At 35.4% G+C, this 17,433-nt stretch overlaps 8 protein-coding genes across 8 annotated transcripts; 4 read left to right on the plus strand and 4 right to left on the minus strand.

Annotated features, from left to right (window-relative positions):
- The first annotated feature begins 81 nt into the window (after window positions 1-81).
- LOC108610524 (dual specificity protein phosphatase 18) lies at window positions 82-5,503 on the plus strand. The gene is made up of 2 exons (XM_018002680.2): window positions 82-640; window positions 4,710-5,503. Exons 1-2 carry the CDS (start codon window positions 492-494, stop codon window positions 5,299-5,301), a joined length of 741 nt encoding a protein of 246 aa, XP_017858169.1. The 5' UTR covers window positions 82-491; the 3' UTR covers window positions 5,302-5,503.
- Window positions 5,504-5,714: 211 nt separating this feature from the next.
- LOC108610476 (mitochondrial nicotinamide adenine dinucleotide transporter SLC25A51) lies at window positions 5,715-8,166 on the minus strand. Its single transcript, XM_018002607.2, has 3 exons — window positions 6,998-8,166; window positions 6,806-6,935; window positions 5,715-6,579 (listed from the first exon to the last, which is right to left on the minus strand). The coding sequence occupies exons 1-3, from the start codon at window positions 7,585-7,587 to the stop codon at window positions 6,253-6,255; spliced, it is 1,047 nt and encodes a 348-aa protein (XP_017858096.1). The 5' UTR covers window positions 7,588-8,166; the 3' UTR covers window positions 5,715-6,252.
- Window positions 8,167-8,309: 143 nt separating this feature from the next.
- Window positions 8,310-9,221, plus strand: RpL32 (Ribosomal protein L32). The gene is made up of 3 exons (XM_018002804.2): window positions 8,310-8,463; window positions 8,672-8,771; window positions 8,837-9,221. The coding sequence occupies exons 2-3, from the start codon at window positions 8,679-8,681 to the stop codon at window positions 9,146-9,148; spliced, it is 405 nt and encodes a 134-aa protein (XP_017858293.1). The 5' UTR covers window positions 8,310-8,463; window positions 8,672-8,678; the 3' UTR covers window positions 9,149-9,221.
- A 299-nt stretch (window positions 9,222-9,520) lies between these two features.
- Sry-delta (Serendipity delta) lies at window positions 9,521-11,133 on the minus strand. The gene has a single exon (XM_089462675.1). It carries the CDS (start codon window positions 10,934-10,936, stop codon window positions 9,701-9,703), a length of 1,236 nt encoding a protein of 411 aa, XP_089318801.1. The 5' UTR covers window positions 10,937-11,133; the 3' UTR covers window positions 9,521-9,700.
- A 282-nt stretch (window positions 11,134-11,415) lies between these two features.
- Window positions 11,416-13,101, minus strand: Sry-alpha (Serendipity alpha). The gene has a single exon (XM_018003393.2). It carries the CDS (start codon window positions 13,054-13,056, stop codon window positions 11,491-11,493), a length of 1,566 nt encoding a protein of 521 aa, XP_017858882.1. The 5' UTR covers window positions 13,057-13,101; the 3' UTR covers window positions 11,416-11,490.
- Window positions 13,102-13,437: 336 nt separating this feature from the next.
- Sry-beta (Serendipity beta) lies at window positions 13,438-15,083 on the minus strand. Its single transcript, XM_018002619.2, has 2 exons — window positions 14,802-15,083; window positions 13,438-14,746 (listed from the first exon to the last, which is right to left on the minus strand). The coding sequence occupies exons 1-2, from the start codon at window positions 14,872-14,874 to the stop codon at window positions 13,800-13,802; spliced, it is 1,020 nt and encodes a 339-aa protein (XP_017858108.1). The 5' UTR covers window positions 14,875-15,083; the 3' UTR covers window positions 13,438-13,799.
- Window positions 15,084-15,226: 143 nt separating this feature from the next.
- Window positions 15,227-16,098, plus strand: janA (janus A). The gene is made up of 4 exons (XM_018002781.2): window positions 15,227-15,424; window positions 15,496-15,666; window positions 15,736-15,860; window positions 15,924-16,098. The coding sequence occupies exons 1-4, from the start codon at window positions 15,373-15,375 to the stop codon at window positions 16,014-16,016; spliced, it is 441 nt and encodes a 146-aa protein (XP_017858270.1). The 5' UTR covers window positions 15,227-15,372; the 3' UTR covers window positions 16,017-16,098.
- A 277-nt stretch (window positions 16,099-16,375) lies between these two features.
- On the plus strand, window positions 16,376-17,237 carry LOC108610598 (sex-regulated protein janus-B-like). Its single transcript, XM_018002793.2, has 4 exons — window positions 16,376-16,575; window positions 16,636-16,800; window positions 16,858-16,982; window positions 17,046-17,237. Exons 1-4 carry the CDS (start codon window positions 16,521-16,523, stop codon window positions 17,133-17,135), a joined length of 435 nt encoding a protein of 144 aa, XP_017858282.1. The 5' UTR covers window positions 16,376-16,520; the 3' UTR covers window positions 17,136-17,237.
- The last annotated feature ends 196 nt before the right edge of the window (window positions 17,238-17,433 follow it).

The following is a 17,433-nucleotide window of genomic DNA, read 5'->3' on the forward strand; positions in this document are numbered from 1 at the left end:
TATTAAGTGTTTTTCTTTTTTTAAATTAACAATTTAAGAGTTATGCCATATAATTCTAACAATTTATATAATGAAAAATAAAAATTGAATTGAAACGTAAGGTGCAGCAGAGGAATGTATATTTATATATTATATATATCTACAGGTAGAAATTCGTGTACACTTAAATACACCTTACGCACCGACAAATCCACCACGACAACAACTGAAAATATTTCGAATTGTCTGTTTCGTGTTTAGCGCCCAATGAGTCAGTCGACTTTTGTTCGTCGTCAAAGAAAATACAACTGAGGCGAGCGCTATAAAAAATCATATAAACTTGCACACACATATGTAATATATAGATATATTTATAAAAGAAATTTGTGTTTACGCTGCTACAAAAACAAATTCACAAGATACGAAATAGTTCCATTTTTGTATACGTTCGTTCTGGAATTTGTGGAATTTTTATATCTTGTGGCGTCCGATCGGGCAACGGACTCGTAAACATGCAAGAGTTAATTACGGTTCCCAATTTGACGGGAAGCCTGCCAGCAGATACTCAAAAGAAATTGCGAAGCATTGTGGACGACATTAACAGCATATCGAAATCGGTATTCAATGATAATGACAATGATAAGGACAAGGAGTGCCAAAGGTGAGTCATACAAACATTACCTGCACTGCACTCAATTTAAAGCGAAAATGCAAATTCGATTCGAATCGAGTCAAGGTCGCGCTTATGTCATGGCAACGCAAAGTTCTCAGTTTTTAACTGTGATAATTGGGCTCGACATAGGTGCACATATGTATTATATATATATTTATATTCATATACATATGTGGTTATATGAGGCACTGGGTTTGGGCATGCGTGACTAAATACCATTTATGGCTTTTTGCTATAAATTAATGGACACAAGTTTGGGCAACATTTTAAATATTTGTAGAGTTTATATATTTTGTTGAATATTTTTTAATTTGAAAAATGAATCTATTTGTTTTTATTATTATTATTATTTTTTTTTTTTATATTAATATATTTTTATTGTATGTATGTAAAAATTCAAAGGCAAACCAAATGCAATGAAAATGGCAATCAAATTCAATTTCTCGTATATATTAATATATACATTATATATTAATATAAACTTTTTTTTATTTATTTATTTTTATTTTGATTTATTTTATTTTTTTTTACTTAAATTTAAACGCCTGCTTGCAAAACTCTAGATATATATTAAACATACATATATATACATAAAAACTTAATAATACAGCAGGAAAATGTGAGCAACTTGAAAGCAAACACCTACAATTGCATTAATGCTCTAATGTGTGTGTGTGTAATGAAGCATATGGTCAGATTTTCCGCTGCATTCAAATTGTGCCAAATTTTTATTTCTATACTTTGTGCTAAATTCCATGCCAAATACCTTTACAGATGTGCCCTATCTATACGAAATGCATTTCATGAATATATATTTCAATATAGGAAACAAATAAAAAGAAGGCTATATATATAGCTATAGATAAATACAGAAAGACGCTAAGTAAAAAAGCGAATTCTAAAAGTTCTATAAAATATATACACAAACAGTAAAGATCAAAACCAATTTTTTTCCTATTTTTTTTTTTAATTCATAGTTTATATGGAAGTTAAAGACTTTTTGAATTTACTTTCAATACACATAAACTGTTAGAGTTGCCAGACTGTAGATATAACAGTCTTTAAACTGTTTAAATGTATTCGAACTTCAACTGCCAATAACAGTTAGTAACGCTAACAGAGCTAAAACATAACTTCAAATGCAGAGCTACCAAACCTGAAAATACATTATACCTTAAATATATTTCAAAATGTTTAACAAATATTTTATAAAAAATGATTTTGTGCACACGTTCATTATTGACAGCCCTGACTCTGACAATCGAACTCAAGGACAAAATAATTGCTTAAATATTGTAGAGGAATCATCATTTTTCATATCGAGTCAGACGAAGGTCTATTCTATTCTGTCTGCTGCCTGTCAAAAACAAAAACAAAATCAAGACAACAACAACGCAAAAAATTGGCAAACAAAATCAGCAATATTTTCAACCTTGAAGACGAAATGCCTAAATGATTTTATGCACACAGATATCCGCATTGTAAGCTGAAATTTACATAGGTATATGTAAAAACATATATATCTATGTATATAAATATAATTGTGGTCTATAAAAATGCCAAATTCCTTTGTGCTCTACATATTTTATAGAGATTTTGTAGGAAGTGGCCTGGCTACAAGGCTGCACTTGTTCTAGAATCTAGATTATAACATTAACCCATTTCCCTTTGTCATCACATGATTCTATATATATATTAGAGTGTCAACAACTTTGAGCAGGAATAATATTGTTCAATTTTTTAGCTCGCCATAAACATAAATTTTTCTTTTAATTATAGATAAAATCACAAATTGTTATTTGTTCGCGCTGCATTTGTTTTTTTGGGCTCGAAAGCAAATATTTTTTGGTACTTTTTCACACGGCAAAGAACGAATCATAAGAGCACTTGAGTCAGCTGAACTAGTAGATACCCAGTCATAATATATGTACATATATAAGCTAAACAGAGTAAAATTAACTTTGAAAGGTATCCAAGGAGATTCCATATCCATTATATGGAATCCTAAGAGCTGCAATTTCGAGCTTATGGACATTTATAGAAATTGTTTGAGCTCATGAAAAGTTTTATCTCCTTAAGAGCTGGACATTCAAATTTAAGGAGATTTCTAAACAGACCGATGAGCTAAAACATTATATATAACATCTCAAATTTACCTAGGGCCTGAAGATCTTATACACTCTGAGGTAATCGAACTCATAGAACGTACAACCACAGAGATAGTCAGAACCCAGGGAGAGCTGTAGATCAGTTCGCCCACTGAACCCAATCAGACATTTAGAATAACATAAAACACGCCTTCTTATACGCTCCGTATATACCCAGTTTACACATTTTCATTGAGTCTAGGGTGTAAACAAAATTTGAAAATATTTTTGTAGATCTATATATACATAGATATATAAGTATATATGTATAATTTGGTGCGGTCAAAGTGAAAGTGTCCGATGATTAATTTTGGCAAAGTTCCAGAGGAATTTGTGATTATTATTTAATGACGACGAAATGTCGCCAGGCAAAAATATATCCAATGCACCTATAAATAAATTCGTTTGTTGTTGCTGCTGTTTGTATTTTACATTAACATTCCGCTATGCTTGATTTTCGCTTGTATTTTTTTTCCCCTCTGGTTTCAAATGAATCTGTCAAGTCAAATTTGTCATCACTTAAGGTAACAGAGAATTGCCCAAGTTGATGCCAAGTGCTTGATGATCATTTATTTATATATACATAATATTTATGCAAATCAAAAGAGGGTGTCACCAATATGTAACTATTATAAAAATGGTTGATTTTTCTCATTTTTAAATCATAAATCTAATTTGAATTAAAATTTAGAAATATCTTGATTGATTATGGAAATTTTGAGACTAGAACCGCAAAGTCTTAGTAGAACTTCAATAATGCCTAAATGGGTTTGTCTCTCTTTCTATCCCTCTCCCGCTCTCTTTTACCTATTGAACACATTATAAATCAATTCTATTTTTATATTGCTCATTATCAAAGCAACAAAATAAATACGCATTCGGCAAACTAATTATAAACAAAATTCTTTTCAATATATACAGGAAAAAATATATGGTAGGTTGAGAGACATATGTTTAATGTCTTCATATGTTTATTATTTTGTAGTATTCCACGTAGGTGCTGAGTAAACAATGACGTACATAGATATAGATATAATAGATCAACCAGATAAATACGCTTAACAAAAACAAAAATGCTAACAGAGACGCTAATGCCCATTCATAAAAGCTTATCGGAGGGGAAGGAACTGATTTAAGATTCTATTTGTTTTCTTTTTGTTTAAACAACTCAAAAATATGTATTTATTTTTTCAATACGCTTTTTTATTTACGTCTTAACTTTGCAGAATTTTGTTGTTTCTTGTTTTTAATTATTTTGAACGACTAAAAGATGAAATATATTTTTGGTTTTGACAGCTTGCTTGATATTTAGGCTTTTAATACTTAACTATTAGCTGAAAAACCTAAAATATGGGCAAAAATAAAGGTATATGTAGCATATATAGTGACTAATTGTTATTAAAGATTTTATGTAGGATTTGCTAAAAATAAATCTATTTTGTGGTCAGGTGGGATGCATAACACATACAAATGCAGATGGGCGTAGGGGTTGGTATGGCATTTGATACTGCTATTGAGGGTATTCACACTGAACTAAAGATGGACTCTAGTTTGTATCGAAATAAATCAGAATGTGAAAAAAGTGTTTAGCAAAATAGAAAACTGTTTGGGAATACTTGGGTAAGAAAATCTCTTTTCTATCTACCGAATATTATTAATTAGATTACAATTTTCTATCATTATTTAAAGCTAGAAATATGAAGAAATTTTATAAAATAAATCATTTTGTATCTAAAAAAATTTGTATAGATACAATTTCATATCAAATTAAATAATATAAAAGAATCAATATTAAAAAAGCTAAATTTTGAACTTTATAACTTCAAAAAATATATATTATTTTCCAAATTGAAACATACAAATATTTGTAAATGTAATTTAAAGTTTTCATTTATTCATTTTTATTGCAGTCAAACAAAGTTGGAGGAACACACTCCGTATCCAGGCATTTCCAGGCTAACACCTTCGCTCTACCTGTGCGGCGCAGCGGCTGTGGTGCCCGCCCACCTGGACAAGCTGGGCATTAGTTGTGTAGTGAATGTGGCGCCCGAACTGCCAGATACGCCACTCTCCAGCTTAAGCAATCCATTGTATCTGCGGATCAATGCACAGGATCGAGCCGGCGTGAATTTGGCAGCCCATTTTGATGAAGTGGCCGATCTGATTGAGGAAGTGCGTCTCAGTGGCGGCAATACCCTGGTGCACTGCGTGGCCGGTGTGAGTCGTTCCGCCTCGCTGTGCTTGGCCTACCTAATAAAGTATGGGGGCATGAGTCTCCGGGAGGCCTACACACACGTTCAATCCATACGGCCGCAAGTGAGGCCCAATTCCGGATTCTTTCAGCAGCTGCGACAATACGAACAGGAATTACGTGGCAGCTGTTCAGTTGAAATGATCTACTTTGCCTCATTGGATAAGGAAATTCCCGATATCCTAGAGCCCGAATATAGAGCCATGGAGGATTTCTATCAGAGATATCGCAGCTCGCTTAAGAAACGTTAGGTTTCCTTATAATTAAGAGTTCGATTTAATAGTTTTTGTGATATGTGTGGTAATTTTTTAATGTAAATAATTTATTTGCTAATAATTAATATATAAATATTTATTTGTGTATTAGTTGTAGAACCTAACTATTTTTATTATATTTAAAATGTGCTGATAATTCTATGAAAATGCTGAAATATAGTAGAGAAATATAAATGAATTTGTTGTGTTTTACTTATTCGGTGGGAAATCTTAGATATGGCTATAGAGACATGTTCTTACCCCAACATGTAAGGTTTAAATTTAAACTCAGTGTAAAATTCAACTTTGCTTTAAAAAAGAGGAAGAATATAAATAATTATTAACAAATTAAATTCTTATTTTCATTTCCAACCTTAAATATATGCAGAAAAACAACACACGTTTCCAAGTACATTGAATAAGTTTATTAATTTCATAAACATCACGCAAGTCGTATATACAATAACAACATAATTAGGTTACATCGTAATATTTTCTGTATATACAAGTTATTTAATTTAACTAGTTAAATATTTATTTATTTTGGGCTTATTAAATGCTCACATTTATTGTACTCGCGCCTAGCCAGACAAATTGTTGACAAATTTGTTGGCCACTGCCATTGCACTTTCGTTGGTATTTCAAAGTTAAATTAACAAATTCAGCTTTTACAGTCTCTATGAAATTACCAAAGCGAAAATGAAATACATTTATATGTGGATATGATGCATGAAACGTCAAACATTTATAGATCTACGGGTTGGCTACATATATTGAGTGACCAAAAAAAACTTTGGCACTCGCAATGCTAAAGAAACAACCACTTAGCACACGACTTAAAACGAAAAATTTGCTAGTTAAAGGCTGAAGGAAACATTTGTGTATACATTAAGCTTATTCAACTAGATTTTAGTTTTAGTTTCAGTTGTAGTTTACGTAAGACATAGCTTAACGTTGTTGCATGGCCGTCAATTGTGGCTTCAGCTCGCGCTGACTCATCAACTTCTTGAGGTTCTCGTATGCGGCATTCATAATGCCCCAGCTGATAAAGGAGCGACCCGTATTGAAAGCACAGCCCCGATAAAAGTTAGCAATTCGACTATCACGCTCCCGATAGATCCTCTTGCAGGCATGCCAACTGCCCTCAGTTAATTGTCCCATTTCGCTCTGCAGCGACACCTTAATCACATTGAGAGGATAAAATAATGTGCTAATGCTGGCACCGATCACGGCGCCAGCTATAAATTCTTGTGCAGTTCTGGTCGACACCGATTTCTGTAAGTAAAAAAAAAATAAAATAAAATAAAATAAAATCAAATTAATTGTTTAACGCCGAAGGTTGGAGGTAAAGCAAAGCTGCAAAATTGAATGTAAATTCTACTCAATCCAAGGTTATCTTGAACTTTAAACTATTTTTACATGAAATTCCAAAGCAATTATTTAGATAACAAGTCAAGTCTGCTCATTTCTTTTCAATTTTGCAGCTTTTCTAGATACTTGCCCTTTTCGGCAAACGAACGCTAGCCTCTTCACGCAGCATGAAAAACAACGCATTCGACAAGCCGTTGCGCCAAAATACTGGTTCAATGCCTCTGTATAGTTCCCGAAAACCGTAATTCGTGACAACATATCTACAAAATATATACATATATAATTTATCTAGGAATCGAAGAGAAGAAAGACTTTAGCTTACCTAAACGCGTTCGGCGTATTGGAGAAGTAACGATGGAACTTCGAGTCGGCCAACAGCGTCTGCACGCGTTCGAATGGCAATAAAATTGATTCAGCGCTGCCTGCGACAACGCCGGCAATCACCTTGGCACCGTAATCATTTAAGCGATAATCCTCTACCAGATATCGCCGCGTGCCATCGAATACGCCAAACATTATGGACAGCGATATGGTCTTTTGTGCCAAAGGCGGCAGCATGCCGCGGTATAGAAATCCGAGACCCTCATGGCGTAGCTGCAACATCGCCGAGCTGACTGGCACTCCATGCAGCATTTGTCGGAATATGAGCTTGTATATCGGATATGTGACGCAGATGTTGACAAACGCCGAGCCACAGCCGCATGCAAACTCCTCCCATTGAAAGGCACCAAAGAATCGCTCCAGAAAGATGTTCTCATGGCTAGCACGAACAGCAAGTGTTGCTGTCACTGGGGTTAATGCTGTTGCTGTTGTTGCTGCAGCTGCTGCTGTTGCTGATGCTGTCGCTATTATCGCCGGCTCCGACTTAGCTATCACGCTGTCATCCTTATCCAGAACGCCATCGACTTTCATGTTGCTGCCGTTGTTGCCGTTTCTGTTGCATGCGTCGTGTACGCATATGCTACCTTGTTACCATTGTATATGGTAGTAGCCCTCAATTGCACACACTTCCTGTTCAGTTTGTTCTTTTTGTTTTGGTCTTTTCATTCACATTTAGTTCGTTTAATTATATAATGAATTAAAAGTTATATTACAACGAACGCGCAGTGTGATCGAAATTTGCACATTACTATTTCGGTAACATCATTATCGGCATACCGTACTGATAAGCCGTTCTAACAGTTTATGATGCGATTCTTAATTACGAAAGATTTATTATTGGACTCCTATTCTCGTATATTTATAAATAGTTCACAGACACTTCAGAGATCGCAGGTAGTACGACAACACTGTTTTTGTACTTATATTATTATCGATAGCTCGATAAATATGCATGTGCTTTATGCTCAAGAGTACATGAAACTATACGATTCTTTATCATACACAAATTTGACAAACATTCTTAATTTCAGTAAAATATTCAAAAACTGAACGGATTAAACAAAATAAAATAAATAAACACAAGATTGAAAAATATATTAGAAGAGTCAAAATTAATTTTTTACCCAAGCTACATGTGTTTAACATACAATCATACGCCTACGTCTTACATTTCATAAATGAATTTTGAATAATTTTTAACAAATCGGTTAAATAAATATTTCAATTTATGAATATCATATCATATCATATATCAGAGAGCCGGTCAAGCCTGTATGACAAGTTCTGAATTTCAAACGGAAACATCAGTTGGCAGCTCTATTGGCACTGTCAGCTCTGACAACTGTCAAGCGCGGCCAACTTCACGTCTTTTTTCTCTCTTTTTGACGTGCTCTTAGCATATAAGCGGTTCGTATAATTCCTAAAATCTATAAATTTCTTAAACATCACCATATAGTGTTGATTTATTTTGAAACAAATCATTTACTGAATAGTTGCAAATGTGCAAGATGCTAAAATTGCAATCGAATAAAGTGATTCTAGTGTTCACTCAAGGCAAAGTTTGTTGACATTCAAAAGAACGAAATGCTAATAAGGATTTGTTTTTCAATTACAGCTCCAAAATGACCATTCGCCCAGCATACCGGCCCAAGATCGTTAAGAAGCGCACCAAGCACTTCATCCGTCACCAGTCGGATCGATATGCCAAGTTGTCGGTAAGTTCAATATGAAATATAAGCAAAGAATTTCCAATACTAAAATTTACTCATATGCATTGCAGCACAAATGGCGCAAGCCCAAGGGTATCGACAACAGAGTACGTCGTCGCTTCAAGGGCCAATATCTGATGCCCAACATTGGTTACGGTTCCAACAAGCGCACCCGCCACATGCTGCCCACTGGCTTCAAGAAATTCCTCGTACACAATGTGCGCGAATTGGAGGTGCTGCTGATGCAGAATCGCGTCTACTGCGGTGAGATCGCCCATGGTGTCTCCTCAAAGAAACGCAAGGAAATCGTTGAGCGCGCCAAGCAATTGTCGGTGCGTCTAACAAACCCCAACGGTCGCCTGCGCTCCCAGGAGAACGAATAAGCTTAAGATTGGAGTTCACTTATGCGAGTTTTTTATAAACATAGTCGGAATACAACTATTTGAAACGTTACAAGTGAATATTTCTAATAATTGTTTATTTGTGTGTCTGATTGGGTCAAAATAGATTTTTAATTGCCTAGCAAAGGCTATTCGATAAGCTACTCGATTATCTCTTTCCGCCTAACAATTTAAAAATGGTTAGATTTTATTGCACTATATTTTATATATGCCATATCTACATATCTGTATAAACGCCTAAAAAGAACCCCGGTAGTCAAAACCAATAGCTAATCGCCATACGATTTTGAAACTAATGAAATAGTTACAATCGATTAGTGACTCGATTTCCACTTCCCGCCTTCAAATTGTTGGTTTTAATCGAACTATTGTTTATTTAAAATATTTCGTACATAGAAGCGTTTCATTTAGAAAAATAAGTCATGTCAAGAATTTATTCCAGCCTAAATACTCTAGGATTCTAGAATTATTATGATTCAATTGCTTAAACATATAAAGGTTAATATGTTAGATTAGGGGATGCTTAAATGCTATTTATTTTAATACGACATCATGATCAATTTGTAAATGATGCTCCAGTTCCTTCTTGTTCTCATAATTCGTGCTGCATATGAGACAGAATCCGGCGGAATTGTCATCGTTATCTGACATAATCACTGTGACGGCTTGCTCGGACTCGTCAACGTCTACTTGTAGCTCCTCGACCACCTGATCATCCACGGGCACCTCCTCCCGCACCCCATAGACCACATCGCCTTCGTGGGTCTTCATATGCATCTTAAGTGTATAACGTTCCGTGAAAGATTTCGGACAAACGGAACAATAATGCCGTGGTCTATTCTCCTTATGGATGAGAGTATGATGATTGAAAGTTTTACGCGATTTGAATGAGACGTTACATATGCTGCATATGATTGGATTCTCCTCAGCTTCATGACGCAGGCGATGATTGTAGAGCAGATTGTCCTGAGAGAAGCGTAATCCACACTTTTCACATTGATATTTCTTCTTGTCCCAGTGCATGCGCATGTGCCGCAGCGTATTCACTGGCCGTGAGAAGCTCTTGGGGCAGTATCGACATTGCTTCTCTGTTTTGCCCTCATGCACATTCATGTGCAATTCCAGATATTCTTCGTCGCGGCGTATAATTCCGCAGATGGGACAGACATGAGCCTGCGTTTTGTTGTGCTCTTCGCTGATATGCTTCTGGAGTTGATAGCGTGCATTGAATATTTTACCGCAAGTGTTGCATTCCTGTTTGACACGCTTTGGCATAAATTTGCCTTGATCATCCTCATCCTCTATTTTAACGGAGACACCATCGGACTTGCCCTCACAAAGGAAATCCTCGTCATCATCATCATCATCATCGTATTCCTCCTTAATTTCCATATTTATATCTTCCTCATCTTTCACGAGCTCCTCAAATAACGCTTCCGCTTCGGCATCATCTTGTGCAGTTTTGTCTAATTCCTCGACCAGACCCTCGTCTTCGTATTCGGATTTCAATGCCGCTTTCAATTGCGTCGTCAGCTTCTTTTGCGTAACCATTAAATTAACCATAATGGTATCATATTCGGCCAATTCGTTAAAACATCGCGGGCAAAGTTTTGTATCTGCGCTCAGTTTGATTTCGGTTTTCATACAGTTGGCGAGGTGGGTAAGAACTAATGACACCGATTTGTGTGACGAAGGCACTTTGGCTGAGAGCAATTCATAATTTGCAGTGCCGTGTATGTCAACGGCACCGCAAAAGAAGCATGTATTCATGATTTTCGAATATCGGCCTTCCTTCGTCTTCTGGAGTTTCGTAAATGTTTACAAAAATCGCCGTTTGGATTTAGGGATGTAAGTATTTTAGGGATGGACCGATATGATAATTTGATAGCGGGTGCGAACACTTTTAGAGATTTCTTAACTTTATTAATCAACCTTTTCTAGATACCTAATTGTGCTTGTCTACAGCGTTGCAAAATAATCGATGACGTGCCGATATTTGTTAGCTGTCATAACGATAGTCATTAGCACTGACCATACAACATTGTGCAGGGCTGCCAAGCTGTGTCAAATAGTATTAAAATTTTAATTTTGCATTTAAATAACGGAAATGTAATTACATTTTTCGTATTTGTTCATTAATGTTTAAAATTAATGTAACACGAAAATTTATTATATACATTATGTAAACATCATTTTTATTGGCCGTATTTGTATAGCTCTCACATCCACGTCAAGTAAAATACGATGAATTTGCATTAGATGTATTTTATTTTAATTATGCCTTAAATTAATTAATTACATTTATCGTGGCTATAAGCTATAGCTTAAGTTATACGCAGAATTTCAGTCAGGTGAAAACTTAAAAGATCACTCTCCTGATTTAATGATGTTGAGGACCTATTTACAATAGTATTTTCTCTTTTCCGATTACCAAATGATTGAGAGGCATTTCGTAATTGCGTTGATGTCGTCATGGACTTTTCATTTTTGCAGACAGATCTCTGGTAGACTAGTCTATCGCAGACATCGCGTAGTTTTGCTAAAACCGAATACAAAATCTTCAAACGCTTTATAATACGTTTCAGATCTACTTGAATGGATATTTCAAGTACTGCCTGGCATTCACGTAAAATCGCAATAAAATCTTGATGCAATCGTTTGCCTTCTACATCCTCAGTTAGCTCTTGATAGTTCACCTTAAGCTGAAAGTGTTCGAATAAAACGTTTCCCATTTGGCTTACTTTCAGTAAATGGCCCTTGGGATAGAGTGTCGCTGCATTGTCAATGCTCTCGTCTAAGATATCCAAATAGTTGCTGATCAAGGCTCGACTGTCAATTATTTCGTGAACAACATTGCGAAACATCAGTAGCTCTTCCTTGAAATGATTTTCCAGAATGTCTGCATGGTATAAAGCCGAAGTCGTAGCTTGGAATTGAAATGCGGGTACAATACACGCATCCAAGGACTCCAAAGAGGCCAAACAACTTCGGATGATTGTCTTCGTTTTCACATCTGGAGTAAAGGCTATGGCAAAGACGCCGATCTGTTGTATGCGATCCACATTGATGTCGAAATCACAAATCAATTTCTTCACATCAGCCGAAGATTCGCCCTGTTGCAAAGCGTTTTTCAATTCACTTATATAAGATGTCTCCCCGAGGCTGTTGAAGATCAGGCGCAATAGAGCTTCATTCAGATATGTTTCCACTGAATACAGGGCTCTTTGCAGAGACAAAGCTTCCAATTTACGCTCATTTCGATTATAGTTCTCAAAGTTCTTTTCAAAAGTGACACATTCATCTAGAACCGTTTCACAGATGGCAGTCAGGGCCTTCTTATCCGACTCGAGTGCGACATTGGCAAAGGCCAAAGCATGCCGGACAATGTGATTAACTTGATCCATTAGCTGAAGCTGCTCTCTAGCATCGAAAGGGTCATCCTGCTCCTCCTCCACTATGTCGCTATAGCTCTCCAATTTATCCAGCGCCAAATCCAACAGCTCCACAAACGACAGATCCTCCAGTTTGACTGGAGTGCTGGCTATTGCCTCCTCATTCAGCTGATATATCGAAGCCTGCAGCCGACGCAGACACCACTCGATGCGATCCCGAAAATGTGTTCGAGTTGCCAACAGGGGAGAACCACCTGATTCCTCAATATTGATGGTGCGTTCCAATTGCGTAATACAGGTGATGATTTGCGTGAAACATAGATAAATCGTCTCGATGTGTATTTTACTATATCCATCCACATCAGTTTTGGGCAAGAAGTTCTTTAATTTACTTGCAAACTTGTGAAATGTGGCACAAAATCTATTCAACGACTCAATGTTTGTAAACTTGTCAATCAACTCTGTGCACACATTCAATTGCAAAAATAATTTATCCATTCTCGCTGAACGCTCGAAACTCAACTGAAGTCAAATGTAGCAAGTGCTTAAGCTATATATAGAATATTTAATCAATATTGGTTCGGTATGGGCAGGTAAGCTATTGTACGATCCGCAGATGGTTAAAAACATCTGTCATTTTATGGCAGTTACATTTTGGAGTTTACCTATTGCTACCTGCTTCAAGAGCGGATTATGAGCTTGTAAATCCATTCATGGCCATTTTATATCCATTCTGCTCCTTTAGGATCAACTCGAAATTTCGAGTCAACAAAATTTGCATGAACTGCTTACAAGTCATGCGGATAAGGAAGTACAGCATAAGACATATGTCAAAAGACATATTTTTGGACACAAATATTTCTAAAATTGCACAATTGGTTAATACTCGATTATACATTTTTATTCTTAATTTATTTTCATTATAAATATATATCGAAACATATATTTAAAATATTTTTACTTGATGCAGTTCTTGCAATAATAATATCGAACTTAGTGTACTTTTTCTTCTTAAACAATTCATTTTTTATGCCATTTCAACAGAAATGTGTTCCTTTCGTATATGAAATAGCATAGGTAAAACCAAAGCTCGATCTCAATGGCCACTCAAATCAGTTACTTAAACAGTCTTTAAAACCTAAGTGTAAATATATTAATTAATACATTTAAGTTGTCTTTGTATTCATGAATTGTAATGGAAATAAAAAACGATTGTGATTTTAAAGATTGATTGCCTGACTTTATGTGGCCGACATTGTTGACTCAGCTGGCATATGGACGCGTTTGTGCACCTTTAAAGTGTATTTATCGACGAAGGACTTTTCGCAGTCTGTGCACTGGTAGCGCGGACGATCAGTTTGATGAGTACGCAGGTGATGTTTGTAGGTGCGTTTCGTTTTGAATTGCTGATGACAAACATCACAGATCAGGGCATGTTCCTCGGCATCGTGCCGCATTAGATGATTGTACATTAGCCAGGACAGTGAGAAGCGTTCGCCACACTTTTCGCACTGATATTTCTTCTTGTCCCAATGTACCTCCATGTGACGCAGGACGTTCCGTTTATGTGAGAACTTTTTCGAGCAGTACCGGCATTCCAGTTCCGTTTTGCCCTCATGAAGATTCATGTGCAGATCGAGAACTTCGTCGTTTTTCACTTTAATGCCACATATATTGCAGGTGGCCAATTCGTTCTTTTGACAATTGTCCGTTTTGATGTGCTTTTCGAGACAGTCCTGATTCGAGAAAAGTTCGCCGCATATGTGACATGGAATATCTAGGTTATCATCCCCATCTGAATCGTCCATGCTCTCCTCGCTCTCGGTAAATGGGGACTCTCGATTTGACTCTTCCAAATCCAGAAATTCATCTGCTTCCCGCTTGTAGCTCTTCTGTGGCGACTCATTTTCCACGATTCTTGATCGCATTTCCGGTATTTTAGGTTTAACTGTATCCTTCTTGGGCTGTAAGCATATCGGTTTCTTTTTACGACAACTGAGCAAAGAGTTCGCAATTTGTCGCTGCACTTGGCTCAGGTTCCGAACGAGCCGGTCGTAATTGAAGAGATATTCGAGGCAATCATTGCAAGCAGCCGACGTGGGAGTCAGATCCAAGCGTTGATTAATTACCTTTTCAAAGTATTTCAGTATGTCTTTAATGGGCTTAAATGTGCCCGGGACGATGCATCCTAAAATGGTTAGCGTTAATATTGAAACTCTTCAATTGTGTTTTCTTAAACTTGCCTTCAATGAGCTGAAAGACGCCAACAGACTTCACCTTGCCACAAACGAAACAAAACGGCCGTGCTGTGCTCATTTTATGTGTAATTTATTGAACTTAATTGTCAGGTAGTTCTATACTTGGAATCTGTATATATTTGCTTTTCAGTAGCAAAATATTTTTAGTTTGATTCTCGAATTCTGTACACAGAAGATTGCTGTCAGCTGTTTTATTTTTAACAGCGATAAGCAATTACATTAATATTTTCAGTAGCTGCAACGCGTGAAAACAATATGACGAAAAAGTTATCGATACTTTGCAGTAAGGATCGGTAACATAGCAGCAACATAGTTATAGCAGGAAAACTTTCGCAAGTTGGGATAAAAATACCAGGCTAAAATCACGATTAATTAAAAAGCGCACAAAAATATGAATATGAACAGACAATGCGTTAATACTTTGGGTACAGTTACTACAAAATCTAAGCGAGTATACATATGTAATGCTGTTACTTGTCACTGTTAGAAAATCACAGTTACTACTATACGATATTTAAACGTATCAGCATCTCAATATCTGTCATTACTAGAGAAAATGCAATGTGTCTTTAAAAATTTGCTAAAATCAGCTGTTGCACGTCCTAGCGGTAAGATATATAAATAAAATGGAAATAGTGAATTGCCTATACAAGTACGAACTTTTATCATTTCTATAAAGGAATACGATCACTGAAAATGGCTAGCAGAGCTTTTGATTCAATACCTTTGGTCGATGTAGACAAAAAAGGAATTTTTAAATATGTTCTAATTAAAATTTATGGCAATGAGGACTGCGCCGAAACATCGGAAAAATTAGTTGTTCGTGGATATTCTGATTGTAAATTTCATTGTAAGTGTTGCGTTTGCTGACTTTTTCTTGGATAATAATAATCTTGGCCAATTCGTTTTGTGTTTTAAGCTGATATCTATGAACGCATGATGGAGATTTGCAAGAAGAACGGCTTGGACTCACAATGCCTGGGTGGTGGACGCATTGAACACGACCCAGAAAAGAAGTATATGAAAGTCTATGGATTCTCACAAGTAAATTCATATTATAATTTGATTATTACAAATATAAATAAATGATTTTGTTTCCCATGGCAGGGCTTTGGTAAGGCTGATCATGTTGAATCGAAAAGGATTTTACAAACAAAATATAAAGACTACGAGATCGAGACAACCGATGAAGGATATTAATTATATTTTAGTTTCTTTTCTATTTGCGAACATGAATTTAAATTATATATTAAAATTGTATTACTTTTGAGCATAAACTAAACTACATTGGAGTGTTTAAGAATGCATATATATGGCTTGTTTATTAAGTTTAATTCAGAAAAAAAATGTAGATATACAAAGAACCTTTATATATTGTATTTCATAAAATGCAACATATAATTATTACGTATCATATGTACATATATGGTTACGACATATTTAAACGGTTATGTCATAGCAGATCTGAAAATAACTTTGCAACTTGCCAACTTCTGGTTTATAGTTATATGAAACGAAATTTAAAATATGTAAATATACATATTTCAAACAAAGTAACATGGGTAAATGTTGACTTTGCTTGGTAATCCTTAAAAACAAAATATCAGTCAAACTAAAGACTTACGACAATTTGGATGCAGGTTTGAAATTATTAAAAATTGTATTGTAAATTATTATTTGGAAAGCAAAAAAAAACACAAAAAAATGAAGTATCCACAGGTTATATTCCCGCTTCGTAATACTCTGACTCGATATTGTTGTAAGTTATATTATAAACATATATAGCTTTCAAGAAGTTTCAACTCAAATTTATGTTTAGTGCGAAATTATGCAACTACTAAGAGGACAACACAGAATCTCATAAATTATCCTAAAGTAAAATTGGGAGAGGGGAAACTTCTGTATCTGTTAATCTCCATTTATATGCATGGCGAAACGTTGTTTTCCCGGACAATTGTACGAGGTGGTCGTGCAAAAAAACATCGTATGTTGATAATCTGAAAATATTTATTTCAAAATTTAATTCCTATTCAATTGTTAGTATACCTTTATGACGAAATCAGAGAAGAACTGGATGAGCTTGGTTTATGCTCTAAAGCCTTAGGTGGTGGTATGATGAACATAAATGCCAAATCTCAAGAAATGACGATCAACGGAAAATGCAAGGTAAACTATTGGACATTCTTATATATACATACATATGTATAACTAATTATCATTAATTTGCAGACCTTCGGGAGAGCAGATCATCATTTGACAAAGGAAATATTATTGGGCACTCCTGAATACAAGAATTTTAAAATTACTGTTGGGAAATAGGGTAGCTATACATTTTTTTAAATATGAAGGGGTGAAATAAGGAATAACAGATGCACTGTATGAATAACATAAAAAAATAAATAAAATAAAATGTAAAATTAATTACATGGACTCCCGTTTTTTGTTTATTTTTTTTATTTAGTTGTGACAGGATATAAATTTAGTTTGACATATCAGTGGAAACGATCTAAAAATTTCACTTTAGCACATTTATTGAAGCAGTGGAAACGCGGCAAAACTCATTTATTTCGTCCGTTTCCAGCACTGCTGAACAGTATTGTACAATTATGTTTTTCGG

The sequence above is a fragment of the Drosophila arizonae genome, chromosome 2 (genome assembly GCF_054131065.1).
Source record: "Drosophila arizonae isolate 15081-1271.41 chromosome 2, UAZ_ARI_1.0, whole genome shotgun sequence".
Classification (NCBI taxonomy): Eukaryota; Metazoa; Arthropoda; class Insecta; order Diptera; family Drosophilidae; genus Drosophila; species Drosophila arizonae.

Coding starts and splice junctions, on each gene's coding strand:
- LOC108610524 (XM_018002680.2), top strand. CDS start 492: ATGCAAGAGTTAATTACGGTTCCCAATTTGACGGGAAGCCTGCCAGCA. Junction 641..4,709: donor AAGGACAAGGAGTGCCAAAG/GTGAGTCATACA, acceptor TTTTTATTGCAG/TCAAACAAAGTTGGAGGAAC.
- LOC108610476 (XM_018002607.2), bottom strand. CDS start 7,587: ATGAAAGTCGATGGCGTTCTGGATAAGGATGACAGCGTGATAGCTAAG. Junction 6,936..6,997: donor AATACGCCGAACGCGTTTAG/GTAAGCTAAAGT, acceptor TATATTTTGTAG/ATATGTTGTCACGAATTACG. Junction 6,580..6,805: donor GCGTTCGTTTGCCGAAAAGG/GCAAGTATCTAG, acceptor TTTTACTTACAG/AAATCGGTGTCGACCAGAAC.
- RpL32 (XM_018002804.2), top strand. CDS start 8,679: ATGACCATTCGCCCAGCATACCGGCCCAAGATCGTTAAGAAGCGCACC. Junction 8,772..8,836: donor ATCGATATGCCAAGTTGTCG/GTAAGTTCAATA, acceptor TATGCATTGCAG/CACAAATGGCGCAAGCCCAA.
- Sry-delta (XM_089462675.1), bottom strand. CDS start 10,936: ATGAATACATGCTTCTTTTGCGGTGCCGTTGACATACACGGCACTGCA.
- Sry-alpha (XM_018003393.2), bottom strand. CDS start 13,056: ATGGATAAATTATTTTTGCAATTGAATGTGTGCACAGAGTTGATTGAC.
- Sry-beta (XM_018002619.2), bottom strand. CDS start 14,874: ATGAGCACAGCACGGCCGTTTTGTTTCGTTTGTGGCAAGGTGAAGTCT. Junction 14,747..14,801: donor CGTCTTTCAGCTCATTGAAG/GCAAGTTTAAGA, acceptor TAACCATTTTAG/GATGCATCGTCCCGGGCACA.
- janA (XM_018002781.2), top strand. CDS start 15,373: ATGCAATGTGTCTTTAAAAATTTGCTAAAATCAGCTGTTGCACGTCCT. Junction 15,667..15,735: donor TTCTGATTGTAAATTTCATT/GTAAGTGTTGCG, acceptor TTGTGTTTTAAG/CTGATATCTATGAACGCATG. Junction 15,861..15,923: donor AAGTCTATGGATTCTCACAA/GTAAATTCATAT, acceptor TTCCCATGGCAG/GGCTTTGGTAAGGCTGATCA.
- LOC108610598 (XM_018002793.2), top strand. CDS start 16,521: ATGAAGTATCCACAGGTTATATTCCCGCTTCGTAATACTCTGACTCGA. Junction 16,801..16,857: donor TGGTCGTGCAAAAAAACATC/GTATGTTGATAA, acceptor TTCAATTGTTAG/TATACCTTTATGACGAAATC. Junction 16,983..17,045: donor CGATCAACGGAAAATGCAAG/GTAAACTATTGG, acceptor ATTAATTTGCAG/ACCTTCGGGAGAGCAGATCA.